Raw genomic sequence first — 19,144 nt, 5'->3', positions numbered from 1 at the left:
CCTGATTTTAGCTCTACTTTTTGAGGAATGTCCATCATTTCCATACTCGACCTCTCCAACTGAGCCAATATAGTAGTATGACCAGATTCTGCATTGCACTGTACCTTTTTAAAACCAGGATTTGTTAGCTGCTAAATTTAAAGACTAGGGTCAGATGTTAATGAAACAACCCTTACTAACTGCTCTATACTATGATTAGTTTTTAGTATGTTTTCTATTTTAGACTAGCTATACATCTTACTTTGGGTGAGGAATTTCTGATTTGCAACCAGGTCCCTAAAAGCAAAGCTTACCACCGCTTTTTAATATGTGAAAGCGATTTGTGAATTTTAACCTAACTTTTTACGAGATGATTAGTATATTGTAAATAATTTTGTAATGATTTTTTATTAATCAACAAATAAAGGTTTTATTCCTTCCTTTATTTCCATAATTGGCTTCACTCTTAAGCCAGGCATGAACGTAAATTCACCAAAATGCCAGGGGTAGCAGAAGTGATGTCACACCCATTTTAACCTTCAATTCCACTCTCACACACATGCTTACACACACACACCTTCACACTAACACACACTCACTCGTCTAAACACACATACCCTCAAGCATGTACACAGCATACATTTAAAATCAATTATTTGCTTACATCAGCTGTGAGAAAGGGTCAAATCCAGCTAAGTGTACCCCTTTTATTATTGCACTAATAGTGAATATTTAAACATTATTCACTAGTAGTGTAATAAAAATATGAGCGAAAGCAAAGAGAAAGGATCCCCAACCAACGTCCATAACTGCGTTCTGTCACTGTGTTTATGGCACTGCTTTTGTCACCTCTGAAGCTAGGGGTCTCAAAGACAGTGCCAGAGATCACAAGGGGCAAACCAGGGGTCACAGCTGCGACCCCTGGGGACCCCTAAATTACGTCCATAATGCAAAGTGCTCTCCCGAACTGAGGGGTGCTTCTGGCCAACAGGGCCTAGTGGCAGTTCTTGGGACTTTGCATCTGCTGTACACTGTTCTCCCAAATGAGAACTGCCATGGCAACAATGCCCGGCCTCCATCCATAGAAATAGAGGTTCTATCTGAGTACTGGTTCTTGTAATAATTTTGACCGCAGCTTTCCTACAAATAGGTCAGGAAGTTTGCTGTGGGGAGTATGAGTGTGGTCAGGCAACACTCACCCACCAGATGTAAAAAAAAATTAGAACAACAATTTACTTTACCCCTCGGGTGCCCTGGACGTAATGGTTACGTCCTTGTTTGCAGTGCTCGGGTGCCGAGGATGCAACCGTTACGTCCAGCTACCAGCCCTCGGGGAAGTGCTAGCGATCCCCCTGAGTGCATGGCACCCTCTTCCCCTGGGCAGGGATGGAAGGGGAATTGCTTCCCCTTCCACCCTCACCCCTGACCCCATGTGGCATCTGTTGACAAATGCAAAAGCATTTCTCCTCCGATCATGAGGAGAGGGCAAGAGAGGCATGAAAAGAAAGGAAAGGCATTTCCTTTCTTTTCATGTCTCACTCTACGCCCACTAGACACTAGGGCAAGGGCCGCTCCCCGGGAGGGGGGGAAATTATTTTTAGGCCTTTTCTGCTCCTCCCGGGGGGAGGTTGGCCTATTATAATTAGGCCGATCTGCCCCTCGGGTGGGGCAGAGACCACTAGACACCAGGGATATTTTTTTTATGGCAGTTTCATGTGAGGGGAGCAACCCCTTAGGCAAGGGTCACTCCCCAAGGGGTGCAAATTTGTTTTAGACCATTTCTGCCCCTCTTGGGGGCAGAAACCACTAGGCCCGGGGATTATTTTTTTGCACCAATTTCACACAAGGGGAGCAACCCCTCAGATAAGGGTTGCTCCCCTGGGGGGGCAAATTTATTTTAGGCCATTTCTGCCCCCCTTGGGGGCAGATCAGTCTATTTCTATTAGGCCTATCTGCCCCTAGGGGGGAGAGCAAAAACCACTGAGGCACCAGGGATTGGTGTGTGTGTGTTTTGTTTGGGGGGGGCAAGGGTCGCTCCCCATGGGGCACATTGCTGTTGGCCATATCTGCCCCCTTGGGTGCAGATCAGTCCATTTTTGGAAGGACCATGGGTAGAAAGCCCACCAGAAACCAGGGAAGATTTTTTTTCTTCAAAATAAGAGGGTGGGGGTATGGTCATACCCCCACCCCAAATAAATGGGGCCAAAGTTGTTCTGCCCACCGGTGGACAGATGGGGCAATCACCTCCGATCCACACCCTGGGGGGCAGAAAGCCTACTAGATGCCAGGGAAATAAAAAAAAAAAAATATATATATATATAGTGAGGTGATGGCTACCAACCAGTATGGGCATGGTTATACCCCCACCCCTACTGAAGGGGGTAACAGTCTTTCAGCTCTCCCCGCACACTAAAATATCTTATCCCACTGCAAGCAAGAGGACATTTGGTTATTTTGGGTTTTGATTTTACATTTGGGCCATGAGAGCTTGGCTAACTCTCAAAATCGTCCCACTTGGAATGGTGAGTGGTGCACTTTTTGGACTTTGGGACGCTGCCATGTAGAAAAATCCACAAGACCTAGACACATCTGAAAACTAAACATCTGGGTGAGTCCAGGGTGGTGTGCTTCACATGCACCCTGCACCATTTTCTTTCCCACAATGCCCTGCAAACCTCCAACTTTGCTGGAAATCACCCATTTTTCCCACATTTTTGTGATGGAACCTTCTGGAATCTGCAGGAATCCACAAAATTCCTACCACCCAGCACTGTCTCATCTATACTGATAAAGATTCTGCCCCACTTGTCAGCCTAAAAAATGTTTTTTTTCAACTTCCCTTTTGGACCCACTTTGGTTCTCCTCAATTTCGACATGTGTTTGGCTCTTCCCTGTTACAGGCACTTGGCCCACCTACACAAGTGAGGTATCATTTTTACCGGGAGACTGAGGGGAACGTTGAGTGGTAGGAAATTTGTCCTGAAATATGAGGAAAAAGTGTTTTTTTTAAAAAGTTTTGTTTTTTTGGGGCCAAATTTTGAGGTTTGCAGATGATTCGGGGTAACAGAACTTGGCGAGAGCCCCACAAGTCACCCCATCTTGGATTCCCCTGGGTGTCTAGTTTTCATAAATACACAGGTTTTGTAGGTTTTCCTAAGTGCTGGCCGAGCTAGAGATCAAAAGCCACAGCTAGGCACTTTGCAAAAAACACATTTGTTTTCAATGTACAAATTTGATGTGTCCATGTTGCATTTCCTGTCGCGGGCATTAGGTCTACCCACGCAAGTGAGTTACCATTTTTATTGGGAGACTTAAGGGAACACAGAATAGTAAAACAAGTGTTATTTCCCCTTCTCTTTCTCTATATTTTTTCCTTCCAAATGTAAGCCAGTGTATGAAAAAGTCGTCTATTTGAGAAATGCCCTGTAATTCACATGCCAGTATGGGGATCCCAGAATTCAGAGATGTGAAAATAACCACTTCTTCTCAACACCTTATCTTGTGCCCATTTTAGAAATACAATGGTTTTCGTGATATCTATTTTTCACTCTTTATATTTCACCAAATGAATTGCTGTATACCCGGTTTAGAATGAAAACCCATTGCAAGGTGCAGCTCATTTATTGGCTCTGGGTACCTAGGGTTCTTGATGAACCTACAAGCCCTATATATCCCCACAACCAAAAGAGTCCACCAGATGTAACAGTATATTGTTTTAAAAAATCTGACATAGCAGGAAAAAGTTACGGAGTAAAACGTCAAGAAAAATGGCTGTCTTTTTCACCTCAACTTCAATATTTTTTTTTATTTCAGCTGTTATTTTCTGTAGGAAAACCTTGTAGGATCTACCAAATGACCCCTTGCTAAATTTAGAATTTTGTCTATTTTTTGGCTATGTTTAGCTTTCCGGGATCCAGCATTGGTTTCATACACATTTCTGTCACTAACTGGAAGGAGGCTAAAAGCACAAAAAATAGTAAAAACGGGGTATGTCCCAGGAAAATGCCAAATTGTGTTGAAAATGTGGTTTTCTGATTCAAGTCTGCCTGTTACTGAAAGCTGGGAAGATTATGATTTTAGCACCGCAAACCCTTTGTTGATGCTATTTTGAGGGAAAAAACACAAGCCTTCTCCTGCAGCCCTTATTTTTTTTTATAAACATTTTTGCTGTATTTTGGCTAATGTCTTGGTCTCCTCCAGGGGAACTCACAAACTCTGGGTACCTCTAGAATCCCTAGGATGTTGGAAAAAAGGATGCAAATTTGACTTGGGTAGCTTATGTGGACAAAACTTATGAGAGCCTAAGCGCGAACTGCCACAAATAGCCAAAAAACGGCCTGCCATCTGAAGGGGGGAAAGGCCTGGCTGCGAAGGGGTAAAAAAATGGCTGTAGTGTAGGCCATTCAGGTGGATCTCGGTTTTCTTTCTCCTTCCTGGACCTGAACGTTTTACAGAATGGTTTTCCTAAGTGCTGACCCTGCACAGCATTTGAATTGAAAGTTTCCAGTTATCCCCACAAACTGAACATGGGGCTTGCAGATTTACTTACAGCAGCTAGCTAATAGAACCTGAGCATGCCTTAGCTCTCATTTGTTCTTCTTCATTCTCCCTATTTTCAATCTCCGGTGTTCCGACCTTACTTTTAATCCCGCAGTGGCAGCAACTGTCTGACAGGTCCAAGGCCTTACGTGCATTTGTGCCAATACATGATTATTCGTGCATAACACAAAAGCCGAGCTTGTTGTTAATGCTGTTTTTTCACGACTGTCTTGATCTATGTGTGAACAGTTATTTATTTAATTAACACAAAAGTATATGTGCACTAAATATAAAAGTTGTCTCCTTTCAGCCCATTCGACGTCTAAACTTCTCTTTGAGAAAGAAAGAGTTGCTTGCCTGTATATCTGATATTGCAACTGTAAATTTGTGGGACGTGTGTAAACAGAAGTGTTATCACATGTTCAATGCGGAGCACACATCACCAGCCACAGAAATATGTGCTTGTCCACTGAATGACTGGTTACTTGTCAGCGTTGGCTTGGATCAAAAACTAATTCTATATGACGCTGCAGAAAAAAAGTAAGTATTTTTTCATGTTCTTTCTCGGCAGTTAACTAATTCTGAACACAAAGCGATTTGGCACATCAGAGCAAGATCCCCAAGTACCAACGTTCATTTTAATCAATTGATTTAAATTGTGTTTCATGACTTATACTTAGTGTGTGTATGTTTGTGTGTATATATATATATATATATAAAGCGCTAAATCCTTATGTAGATCAAAAGAAAGAAACTTCGTTATGAATTTTCAGTTCATCTGGTAAAGTCCTAGTTCTTTCTTATAACTGTATTTATCACAACTTTTGAACAACTTATTTTTTTTTTACAAATTTACACATTTTATCTAATGTTTTAGGTATAGGGTGAGAAAGTACTTTAGTGCGTGAGTTTTATATTTTGGGACTAGGTCGTGGTGGAATTTACTATTGCAAGGATCTTAACGCAGTTTTTTTCTTTTGCCTGTTTTATGATGAATTTCTGGTACTATGTATGTATATGCTGTGCTTTTATGGCACTTGTTGCCGAAATAAAGCTAATTGAAATGAAGTGACCAATTCTGAACATGTACTTTCAAGCTGTGACTGCTCTTTACCGGAGGAACACAATTAACCTACCAATAAAACTCCTGTATGTTAATTTTAGACATTTTTGTTCTCAGATTCCCCTTGTGACCCAAATTTACAATCATTTAGTTAATTTGGAGAAATCATATGTGCACCTCTGAATAGATATCCATCTATCAGAATCCGTTCCTCTTTCACATTCCTGTAACCTCTAACAGCTTCAAGAACATCTTTGATGCTTGGCCACCCACTTACTACATACTTAGACATTGTACTTAACTCCTCATCACAGTTTGGCACATACCATATCTCCCCTAGCAATTACCTTTTTCCTTCACTAATGCCGCAGGTGTAACAAGATCACTCACTTCCCAACAGTATTCAATGGCCAAGCTAGACAGGCAGTTACACACATAATTTTGCCTCCCAGGGAAATATTCCATTTAAAGTTGTAGTCCATTAAACCTTCAATACATCTCCTGATTCTTGGTGTTAAATGGCATCCCATCTACACGCAAACATCTGTATAGGAGGACAATAGTCTGATCTTACCACAAGCAGTAAACCCCACAGATTAATTTTGAAATATTGTATTGCTCAAGCCATGGCTAATGCTTTCAGCTCTCACGGAATACTGGTCCTCTGCTTCCCTCGGAGAACACTAAGCAAATTTTATCACATTCCTCTCCCCATCACAATTTCATATAAAAGTGATACCAAACCCTTAAGCCAGTCATCAGTAGTTAGAATAGTTGATTTGCAGGTGTGAAAGAGGCCCAAGGTTGGAAATTTATCAATGGACAATTTGCATCATATTTTTGTCCACTTGAAAATTGACCCCTTCTTAAGGAGGTTTCATAATGATTGGACAAAACTGGCAAAAGTGGCAATGAAATTTAAACAAAACTCTGCCAATCCTAAAAATGGCCTTGCACTTGATCACAATCACTAAGCATTTGAACATCGGTAATGCTTTTGGCTTGTTACAATTTTGTGCTTATGCCTTCACAAGAAATAGTGTGTCCAAAGTATGTGACAGTAGTAACACCAAAATTGCATTTGTTACTCTTCAAAGTGAAGCAAGTAGATTGTAATTTTGTAATTTATTTTTTAAGTACACTCCAGAATTCTGTCATCATCATCTTTGTTCTTTTCATACACCGATATGTCGTCTTAGAAGAAGAGAACCTGAATATCCCTTCCAAGATCCTTTTCATCACCTTTTGAAAACACATGATCACTGAAGCTGGAATTCTTAAAAACTGTAGGAACTCAAAGGTGTTAAAAACAAAGTGCGATGCCTAGATTCAGCATGAAGTTGTATGTTGAAGCCAAGTCCATGATACTACACAACTTAGCTCCTTTAAGTGCTGTTAGGGTTTCACTAATATTGAGAAGTTTTGGTGATCCACCATATTTTTTATTGAGACCTCTAAGGTCCACATACATTTTAAGCTTGGGCTACAATCCTTGGGCACAGCAATCACCTGAGTCAACCACTGTGAGGACTTGATCTTTTCAATGATCCTCAAACCTAATAGCCACTGGATTTCAGCCTTAACAGCCTCAATAATCATCATTCTGTACTTTCTTTACCTTAAACATACACAACACTGCATTCCTCAAGAACGCAATCTTATCTTCAAATTCATGCATCAATTGTAATTCTTTCTCATGCTGTTATGGAAACTTGTGAACACTCACATTGTTGGAAACCAATAAAATGGGTACTGGAGAGTTTGAGAGCTATGCACATATTCCTTTGGTGTCGCCAACCCAGTAAATTGTCCCCATGCTTGGCAACAAAGACCTTGTCAACATTTTCTCTATCTTTATATTGAATCTTCATTATTGTGTAACCCAAAATATTAATCCTAGTTCCACCATACCTCTCTGGAATAATTTGATGTTGTCCCTGCCAAAACACCTGTTCCAGTGTTGATCTCCAACCACGGTGTATGGCAGACCTGAACCCATCAAAACTGTAACCATTATTATTTTATTTTGAGGCATTGTCAAAGGAGGACTGTCAATTCCTTCATTCTCTTCCACAGTCACATGCTTCTTCCTTAAATTGTCAGTTGAGCTGCCCTACACATCATCTATTGCATGTACTTTTCTATTTCATACTCTGACATAATGGATCCTGTAGGGAAATGCCTCCTTGGCATGGTTACCCCCTGACTTTTTGCCTTTGCTGATGCCAAGTTATGATTTGAAAGTGTGCTGAGGCCTGCTAACCAGGCCCCAGCGCTCTTTCCCTAACCTGTACCTTTGTTTCCACAATTGGCATACCCTGGCATCCAGGTACATCCCTTATAACTGGTACCCCTGGTACCAAGGGCCCTGATGCCAGGGAAGGTCTTTAAGGGCTGCAGCATGTCTTATGCCACCCTGGGGACCTCTCACTCAGCACAGACACACTGCTTGCCAGCTTGTGTGCGCTGGTGGGGAGAAAATGACTAAGTCAACATGGCACTCCCCTCAGGGTGCCATGCCAACCTCACACTGCCTATGGCATAGGTAAGTCACCCCTCTAGCAGGCCTTACGGCCCTAAGGCAGGGTGCACTATACCATAGGTGAGGGCATAGGTGCATGAGCCCTATGCCCCTACAGTGTCTAAGCAAAACGTTAGACATTGTAAGTGCAGGGCAGCCATAAGAGTATATGGTCTGGGAGTCTGTCAAACACGAACTCCACAGCACCATAATGGCTACACTGAAAACTGTGAAGTTTGGTATCAAACTTCTCAGCACAATAAATGCACACTGATGCCAGTGTACATTTTATTGTGAAATACATCCCAGAGAGCATCTTAGAGAGGCCCCCTGAAAACATACCCGACTTCCAGTGTGGGCTGACTAGTTTTGCCAGCCTGCCACACACCAGACATGTTGCTGGCCACATGGGGAGAGTGCCTTTGTCACTCTGTGGCTAGTAACAAAGCCTGTACTGGGTGGAGGTGCTTCTCACCGCCCCCTGCAGGAACTGTAACACCTGGCGGTGAGCCTCAAAGGCTCACCCCCTTTGTTACAGCGCCCCAGGGCACTCCAGCTAGTGGAGATGCCCGCCCCCTCCGGCCACGGCCCCCACTTTTGGCAGCAAGGCCGGAGGAGATAATGAGAAAAACAAGGAGTCACTGGCCAGTCAGGACAGCCCCTAAGGTGTCCTGCGCTGAGGTGACTCTGACTTTTAGAAATCCTCCATCTTGCAGATGGAGGATTCCCCCAATAGGATTAGGGATGTGCCCCCCTCCCCTCAGGTAGGAGGCACAAAGAGGGTGTAGCCACCCTCAGGGCTAGTAGCCATTGGCTACTAACCACCCAGACCTAAACACCCCTAAATTGAGTATTTAGGGGCTCCCAGAACCTAGCAAGATAGATTCCTGCAACCTGAAGATGAAGAAGGACTGCTGACCTGAAAGACCTGCAGAGAAGACGGAGACACCAACTGCTTTGGCCCCAGCCCTACCGGCCTGTCTCCCCACTTCAAGAAAAACTGCAACAGCGACGCGTTCCACAGGGTCCAGCGACTTCTGAAGCCTCAGAGAACTACCCTGCATCTAAAAGGACCAAAAACTCCAGAGGACAGCGGCTCTGTTCCAAAGAAGAAACATCTTTGCAACAAAAAAGCAACTTTTAAAGACAACACGTTTCCCGCCAGAAGCGTGAGACTTTCCACTCTGCACCAGACGCCCCAGGCTCGACCTGCAGAGAAACAACACTACAGGGAGGACTACCCGGCGACTGCGATCCTGTTAGTAACCAGAGTTGACCCCCCTGAGCCCCCCCAACGACGCCTGCAGAGGGAATCCAGAGGCTCTCCCTGACTGCCTGTTTCTAAGAACCCGACGCCTGGTGAAGACACTGCACCCGCAGCCCCCAGGACCTGAAGGATCCAACCTCCAGTGCAGAAGCGATCCCCAGGTGGCCCTCTCCCTTGCCCAGGTGGTAGCTACCCCGAGGAGCCTCCCCCCTTGCCTGCCTGCTTCGCTGAAGAGACCCCTGGGTCTCCCATTGAACTCCATTGCAAACCAGACGCCTGTTTGCACTCTGCACCCGGCCGCCCCCGTGCCGCTGAGGGTGTACTTCTTGTGCTAACTTGTGTGTCCCCCGGTGCCCTACAAAACCCTCTCGTCTGCCCTCCGAAGACGCGGGTACTTACCTGCTGGCAGACTGGAACCGGGGCACCCCCTTCTCCATTGAAGCCTATGCGTTTTGGGCACCACTTTGACGTCTGCACCTGACCGGCACTGAGCTGATGGTGTGGTAACTTTGGGGTTGCCCTGAACCCCCAATGGTGGGCTACCTTGGACCCCACTTTGAACCCTGTAGGTGGTTTACTTACCTGCAAAACTAACAAACACTTCCCTCCCCCAGGAACTGTTGAAAATTGCACTGTCTAGCTTATTGCCATTTTTGTGAAAACTGTATATGCTATTTTGCTAATTCAAAGTTCCTAAAGTACCTAAGTGAAATACCTTTCATTTGAAGTATTACTTGTAAATCCTGAACCTGTGGTTCTTAAAATAAACTAAGAAAATATATTTTTCTATACAAAAACCTATTGGCCTGGAATTTGTCCTTGAGTGTGTGTTCCTCATTTATTGCCTGTGTGTGTAGAACAAATGCTTAACACTACCCTCTGATGAGCCTACTGCTCGACCACACTACCACAAAATAGAGCATTAGAATGATCTCTTTTTGCCACTATCTTACCTGTAAGGGGAACCCTTGGACTCTGTGCATGCTATTTCTCACTTTGAAATAGTACATACAGAGCCAGCTTCCTACAGATCCTTTTTCCGCATTTCTTACAAATGGCATTTCTGGCATAGCACCCCCGGTTATTTGAGAGATGCCCATTGCTAAGACATCTGCCTATTGCTTAGGCAATTTAATTTTCCATTTTGACTATCACCATTCCCCAGTGCAAACTGTCACGTTCTTTAACTTCCTAACCGTCTGTCAGATTCATCCTTCATCCCATCAATTTAGTTAACAGTGTCCGCAGTTTGACTGTCATAAAAATTCTGAACTCACATGGGCATGTTATCCATAGATTCTGTTATGCCAATTACCTCCTTCAGACTATGGGCCTGATTTAGAGTTTGAAGGACGGGTTACTCCATCACAAACGTGACCAATATCCCTTCCGTCATATTATAATCCCCATAGAATATAATGTAATCGTAAAATGGCAGATGGGATATCGGTCACGTTTGTGATAGAGGAACCCCATCTGCCAAACTCTAAATCAGGCCCTATGTCTTTGCTAAGAGTTTTTCCTGCACTTTTTGATTGTTGGTATTTCTCAGTAATTGGTCTCTGATGAGAGAAACAATGAGTGCACCAACATCAAATATGATATGTGAGCTAGAGCAAAATAGTTACTACTTTCTCAGTTTTACTTTGCATTGCAGAGAAAAACGTGTGCCATTCAAGAGCAACATTTATCTTGTACCAAAATGTTTTTCCAGTATCATCACCGACATTCCATTAACCTCTCTACGTTCCCATCCAGTGCCTATGGTCAGTTCCTCCAAACCATCATATATATTTCTTCCTTCCAATCCTAACTTATGTAACAAAACTGCTTGTTTTCTAGTTGCCAGCCATTTATCACCATCTATAGCTACTAAATATGAATCACGTAATTTTTCCATTGATCCCATGAGAGCAGAGGATCACCTTTTCCAGACAAGAAAAAATGTGGCTGAGACATGTTTGCCACTGCCATGATGGACTGACAACATAGGTAAATATTAACAATGCAGCGGAAATAGATGAACTGAAGAACAAGTATTAAAGCAAAGTTGCAGCTAAAGTTCAGTTGATTTGAACAATGACAATGAAGATCATAACAAGTAGGACAGAACTGGAACGGAAAAAGACCAAGAATTATATTAATATCAATGTTAATAATAGTTTCTAGAAAAATAAAACTGTTCCTTTAAAAAATATATTTTAATTGAAATTGTTATAGAGTTGAAAAATGATCACCAGACAGCATGCAACACAAATAACATTGCCAAAGTAGCATCCAACAGCAAAGAAAACAGAGATATCTGGTGAAAAATACATAGAGAATCGTACCTGGGATGAAAACGAGTAAAGAAAAATTAAATGGCAAAAGAAGTCTCAGAAGTCAGATAAATCTGCAAATCTGAAATAATAGCCCAAATATGTTTGATGCGCTCAAGGCCCTTTGCCCTCATTGCCCTAGAGGAAGCCAATTCCAGTACAAAGATCTAGCAAAATAAAATCCAATGCTCAGAGAACATAAGTGCTATGGGGAAATCCAAGATCTTGCAATGCATAGTCAAGCAGTAGTAATGACCATTGATAAGACAGTGGTATATCTGGGGCCACAGTTCGGTTTATATGCCAGCATACTCTCTTTGACAGACCGTTGAAAATCAAGCCCCATACAGGAAAAAAAGACGCTGGCTCACACTGGACCAAAATTCCTGAAGCGTGGGACAACTAGCAAACATGTGGACGATGTCGGCTGAATATACACTACATTTGGGGCAAAAGGTCTGATCATAAGAGTGATTTCTAACCCACTTGAAGAGTCTCTCCTCTCTGGAGTATAATATAACATGCACAATGTTTTAAACTGTTGCAGCTTAAAACTGACTGTGAGAACTGAATGATTAATTATGTCAAAAGAAATAGTAATCTCTTCAGGAGAGATATCCAACTGAAACCCATCACTCCACTTAGAGACCAGTGTGGACAAATCATCTCCTCTATGGGCAGAAAGAATCTAATACTGTGCCCGATTGATAATTTACCAACACTGGTAAAATTATATGACAAGAAATCTGGATCAGCGCCCACCGTGAAAAATATGACTCGTTATACAAGAAAAAATTGCAGATCTGCAAGAATTAAAAAAAAAAAAAAAGACTTCTGAGTAAGATTATGCAACAATCTTAGAGTATAAAAAGAACAAAGACCATTATAATAAAAATCTGCCCAACAGTGTTAAGGTCCTTGTTATGTCAAAGATTGGCTCCCAGAATTTGGAATATAAACAGAAGATTTGGATAGAGGTGTATGGCAGGAAGAGAATATCTGGAACATATCTCGTCTCAAATTGGGACAATGTCCTTAATAATCTTGAACCCAACCCACTAAACGTAGATGGCATCTGAGTGCCTGTTTAAGAAAAATCAGGGCCCAGAGCCATTTTTCTTATGGGTACAGAAAAGGATCCTGATCGATCAGTAGTTTCCTTATATGTTCTCCGAAAGCTGCCCAGAAATAAAGCTTGAAGTCTGTCAGCTGGAGATCCTTTATTATACAGGCGCTGAAAAAAAAAACAGCCCGTCTGGCACACTTATAACCCCAGATGAATAGCACCCTCATGACATTTGAGAAATGAATCCAGAACATGAAAAGATATGAGCAAAAAAGATATAAAAACTTTGGAAGAATATTTCAAGTTACATCAGCCAATGATACTTACCGGGAGTCGATTCCAAGACCAGATATTGTCTGAGTGATTGCAACAAAGGCTCATAATTAAGTTGGACAATTAGATGCACACTAGTAGACACCCCGATCCTGAGATAGGTGGCCACTGGCACAGTCCCTGGAAGTGGGCTCTCGGCCTGAAAGTTTAGCAGAACAAGAGTTTTAGTGAGTTTGAGCTTGTAATCAGAGACCGCCTCGAACCTCATTCAATCAATCAGTTCATTTGCAGAGCACACACTGTCACCCCTAATGGTCTCTGGGCACTTAGGTGTCTTTTCTCTTGTCAAAAAGCCAGGTCTTGAGTTTTTTCTGGAACTCTGTCAGGGAGGGTGCTGTTTGGAGATGTATCAATAGGGTGTTCCAGGTCTTGGTGGCGGTGTAGGAAAATGAGAGGCCTCTGGGGCAGTTATGACAGATGCGGGTGGCGTGTGCGAGTGAGACAGAGCACAGGTGTCTTCTGGGCTGTTAGAAGTTCAGATGGGGGTTGATGTAAGATGGTCCTAGATTGTGGCCTCATTGGACATATATTATGGCTGACATGTAGTCCGAGGTATAGACAACACCATCATTTGCATAGGCACTTACTTTCAGCTTTATTCCATTAAAAGTGACTGGGTGGATCCATGAGTTGGCGAGAAGCAACCTAAGGTAGGGCTCGAAATATAAGGTGAACAACAATGGGGACAATGGACAGCCCTGATGAGTACCCCTACTTATATTAAAAAATGAAGTACAATGTCCATCCAAAACCACCCTAGCATTGGGATTTCTGTAAAGGCTCTAGACACAAGGAATGTCTGTCCAACATCAAAAGCGACCATTGTCGCTCACATAAAGTCCATCACGATCCGTTCAAAAGCCTTCTCTTCATCTAATTGTACCATACCGTCCTTTTCGCCTATACGTTTTGCAACATCCAAAACAGCAGCTGCTGTGTTAGTGTGACTGGTGGTATCCCTGACTAGTATGAAACCATGTTGTTGGGGTGAGACCAACTGCTGTGAAAAAAGGGGCAAGCAGTGAGGTTAATATTTTGGCATAGATTTTGACATCTGCATTAATCAGAGATGGGGCAATATGACCCTCTCTCTTCTGGAGGTTTCCTCTTACTTCAAGAAGATCGCTATATTAGTACAGCTCCAGGAGGTGGGAATCTCACCCTCTTCACACAATATGCCTTACCAGTTTCATGAATTCTGGGTGAAGTATATCACTAAACTGACAGATTCTGAGATCATACAGCGGGAGGAAAATCTGTTTTTGTAGATGGGTACTGGCTGCACACAGGCGACTCACTAAAGTCAGCAGCGTCAATCTGCAGTTTAACAAGTGCAGGGGGTTGTTTTGGCCTTGGAGCAACAATGCAGGAGTTTACTAGCCCCCACCTCAGTAGACAGCAGTTTAACTATCAGTCAGACGATATGGGTCAGAGATCACCTCCCTGCCTTGGTTAGCAAACAGTACCTTGAAACTGCTCCCTCTCCAGAGGAGACAGAAGCTGCAGGGCGTGCACTCTACCCCCTGCGGGGCGTGCTTGGCTCTGTGGGAGCTTGACAGGAGAAATATCCAGGAATGAAGGCAGAATCCAAAGACTGGTCCGCCAAGGACTGGCAAGACCGCCTAAAAGAATCCAGGGACAGGGCTGCCTCATTAGCGAAGCAGCTAGGCCACCGAAGGAAAAGGCAAATGCTCAACTGAGATCCAAGAGCGGTTAGAGGGTAACCGGACAGAACACTGGGGGAGGGCAAGGTCAGCCCACTGCAGTCCTTCTCCAAAACTGCATTCCTTCTGCACCCAAAAAAATAAACATTGTCACAGTAACAAGAATCTTTAATGGTAAAGATCAGTGTTCCTATACTTATAGACCACTGAAAACCGAAAGGAGCCCACTGGGAACTGAAGTAAGCCACAGCACTGATGGGAAAAGGTCATCAATAGTATTTACTATGAGTTAACCTGATCTAATACGGTGCCCAACATATCCCGTGATACCATGATAATGTTGACGCTTGATGACACAGGATACAATGACGTGTCCGGATTGGAGCTCCTCCTTGAACAAGACGGAACAGGAGGTCACCAAACTGCACTCACGGCTGATCCATTGGAGAATACAGTGTTCGAAAGAATAAAATCTAATTTTTCATGCCGCTGGTAAGCAAGTGCAATCTACATATTCATCATAGATGAAACAGAGTCTGGAGCGAAGTCCAGTTTCCAAAAGTAAACTATGCATACTCCAACCATAGCTCCTCCAATACATATTTCCAAAAGGGCAAGCAGTGTACACTCTAAACGTTATTACTCATGATGCTGGTAACTAAAATAACATTATGTTGATGCTAAAACAAAGTTTGTAATACTGGTAATTTATAAATTCAGTTGCAACATAAAGTGTGGATCCAATCCGATAATTTTGACCATGTAATTACTCGGAGAGGTGAACTGCTGCAAAATACATAGCAGCCTTCTTGTGACTTCTGAGGTGATTGTCAGCACCTAAATGGCAGGTTGCGATCATTGCCACTGTTAAGTCCCATGAATCCAATAAACTCCAGTATATCGTGTAGGTTTCTTCAAGCTTTTTATTTTATGGAGAAGCAGAGTACAAGAGTATCAACCAGACACCAGGGCAGCCATGTCTCAACTGATCTAGTTTACAAAACATCATAGCGACATCTCAGTGGATTCTACTTCCAATATGTAGCCTCAAACAGTGTAAGCAGTTCTGTAAGCAACAACATAATCTTAAGTCGTCATATGTTATGAACCAATGAAACATTCTTGTTTACTCAGTAGCACGTGCGTAGATGGTGGTGTGGTGTCTGTGGTGCGTGCGTGCGTGCGTGCGTGCATGTATTTCTAGCCTATAACAACGTGTGTGTTCGTGGTATTAAAAAGAAGATACTCAATGGAAACGATTGTAAGCTACATCTTTGTTCATCCGTCAGCTCTGTCCTTGCACAAGTGTGTGTATTTGTGCTTGTTTGTATCCATGCATATTTGGAGTTCGGGGGTAAAGAATACTGAGCATCTCAATTTGTTTTGCAGATTTCTGCACACTTAAACTCTTAGATTCTGGTTGGTACCTATACTACTTGGGTAAAACGTGCTGGAAGTCACCTTTTGCCACCACCCTACTTAAAGGGATTGCAAGATAACAGTTCACTGCTTACATTTAGTGGAGTCTGCAGATTATGATATTGAACTGGACCCTTTCACCTTCTAAGAATGATGCATACCAGTTCTGATTTTTAGATAATGCAATATTTATGCAAAGAACATAACCCCACGGTTTTTGATCCATTGACAATGCTGCAGCGCCTCGGAATCCTAGCTATTCTTTACCATAAATAGTGGATCTTTGTGCTTAAGGACGATGGATCAAAGTGACCTAGATTTGAGGGGATGTCATCAATGAGTGGGGTGATCATCAACAATAAACAATTAATAACAACTATACTCAATGACCACACCATTTTATTAAGTAGTATTCTGAATTTATTTCCCTATATTAACAATGCTAATGTCAAGAATATGACTCTTAAACACAAATGGTAAACATATAGGATCAATAAGGGCTGGTTATATCTTCTCTCGAATCTCAATCTGATTAAGACAATCAAGCAAATTATTTCCAAAAGGATCACACTTATTAATCGTGTAAAGATTGGTAATAATGGCAATGTATACATTAGTTCAGCATTCAAATGATCTCAAACATGTCATAAGCATTTCAAATTAGTCTCTCACTAGCCACAGATTAGCATTAACATGTTGGACTTCATGTGAAAAGAATTTAGTAACACAAAATTTTGGAAAGACTCTTATTCTAGGTTGACGTAAAAATCAATATTATATTGTGCAGCAGTTAATATCACATATTGCAGCTGGTACCTGAAAACAAAATAAGACACATAACATAACAATATTATACTTTACACAATTATTAAAAACATTCAACATGCAGTCTACTTCAGCCAGTGGACACCATCAGTTACAGCTAAACCCTCCTCAGATGCTGGAACACTTGTTCTTCTGACTATTGTCATCGATTGCTCTCTGCAAACTTCTAATCTCCTGCTCTCCTAACTTAAACATCAGCAACTCTGCAACTCTCTCTTCTACTCCCCGACTTGTTATACTAAATTCTAAAAAACTTCTGATTGGTCAATCCTTGGGGTGTTTATTCTCTAGCCCAGGGTTCTGCAAGGTCTGTCCTGGAGAGCCGGGTCCATGCCAGATTTTTTGCATATCCACATTTAGAAACAAGATGTTTCAGAAATCTACATTTTTCTAAATGTGGATATGCAAAAAATCTGGCATGGACCCGGCTCTCCAGGACCGACTTTGCAGAACCCTGCTCTAGCCAATCAACAACTAAATTGATGACCTAAAATACAACAATTCAACATTAGCTGAAATATTTTCCTCATCTCAAATCTCTTCCTTTTGCGAGTCGTCTGAGGCTCCATTGTCTCATCTCCGTTAAGTCACCGCTTCTCAGGAAGAAACTTTTTCTGTTATCATCCTACTTCCATCCTCGAGGAAAGACCAGATATTAGTAACATTCTCAAACAATAGGACATTTCAACTTATGCAATGCTCGGTTAAAGCATGACCTTGTAAGACATAATGCAGCAACCCACTAGGGGTAGCTGTGGCCACATCTACAGAAGTTTCAAAAACACTCTTATAGAAGGTATGAGTTATGGAAAATAACCACATCATTAATTGAGATTTTGCTTCCTTAACATTATACGTTCTTTCATGTAATACATCACAAGTGTTAGTATAAAATTATTAATAAACATATTAGAAAAGTTTACACACTCACAACAAATATTTGCGAGCATTACATTTTTAATTTAGTTTCAGAGCCACACCTTTTGCTGAAATAACTTTCTGCAATTATTTGTACTTTACTAAGCAAATGCTGTGTGGTGTTTGACACATGATAAATGTGGCAACAGAAAATTGCTGACACACATTCCCTAGATTTTCAAGTTAGTGAAATGTTTCTGATATGAATGAAATTAAGCCTCCGGTACATTTATGATGTCAGGAACGTTATGTAGAGCTCATGCATTTTAGTTCATAATGCAGAACTCAACGTGTAAAGCTGAAGCGCCATGAGAAAAATGGAAGCGTGACTTTCATCCTTCCAATATAGGCAAAAGCAGCACCATTCAGTTTGGTTGAAATTAGAAGTTTACTTCATTATTAAAGTTATGACTCGGACGTTTGGGTGTGGTCTGCACTTAAATATCTACAGGGGCAGATGAGTCTTTCATCCGTTGATGATAGTTGCACCAGCTGATCACAGTTTGTAGAAACAAGAAAACTAATTTTATGAGGCTCATTAGAAATGCTTCTTATTTGGGTTAATACCAGGTGTTACCGATGTATTTTGAGGTAATTTGTTACATGAGCTGACCAAGTAGTTATATTCTAATAAATGCAAGAGCTTTGACTCTGTGTACCTCTTCCCTGTGTCCAGTTTGTCCCTGTTTGCTGTTTTTTTTTAAATTAAGGCGTTCGCCTTTTTCATTCACACCACAGTCCCTTAATTTTGTAGAGAACACGTGTGACCTTCTTTCAGACACCCACTTTGACTACATCCTCCTAAACATTGGGCAGGTATAACTGTTAGATTCTGATGAGAAACCGCACCACCTACTCTTCCCTTTAGTGAAATATACAATAGCAAAAGAGGAGCAGGAGAAAGTAGGTTCAGCTCAAATGTCTATTTCATCTCAGCCAGGACAGTGGAAATTCAAATAACTGGCTGCACTTAGAAACTAATATTAGCACGGGTAAATGCCATTCCCGCATAAGTAGTTTTTTTTTGTTATATACAAGTTCAGTCTAACTGCCTCTTGAGATGAGCTATCACAATCTCCAGAATGGAGACTATTGGGATATTATCCTGGGTGACACTTTACAAATATTCTGAAGCGACCCCAGTAGGGTTTGTCTCCTTTTAACATTGCCTGTATTGACATCATGCTATATGCCTCGATCTTCATTTGTTATCAAATAACAGCCCCAACATT

The 19,144-nt window shown here is 42.0% G+C and overlaps 1 protein-coding gene across 2 annotated transcripts in view; it reads left to right on the top strand.

The window, feature by feature from the left end:
* LOC138288186 (protein NEDD1-like) overlaps positions 1-19,144 on the top strand; it is a 445,800-nt gene that overhangs the window by 152,926 nt on the left and 273,730 nt on the right. For both annotated transcript variants that reach the window (XM_069229528.1, XM_069229527.1), the window contains one exon: positions 4,829-5,058. In XM_069229528.1, coding sequence (XP_069085629.1) covers positions 4,829-5,058 — 230 coding nt within the window. The remainder of the gene's footprint in view (positions 1-4,828; positions 5,059-19,144) is intronic.

This window comes from Pleurodeles waltl, chromosome 4_1 (assembly GCF_031143425.1).
Source record: "Pleurodeles waltl isolate 20211129_DDA chromosome 4_1, aPleWal1.hap1.20221129, whole genome shotgun sequence".
In the NCBI taxonomy this organism is placed as follows: Eukaryota; Metazoa; Chordata; class Amphibia; order Caudata; family Salamandridae; genus Pleurodeles; species Pleurodeles waltl.
The sequence above is the reverse complement of the archived record's forward strand: the minus strand, read 5'-3'. Positions and strand labels throughout refer to the sequence as shown.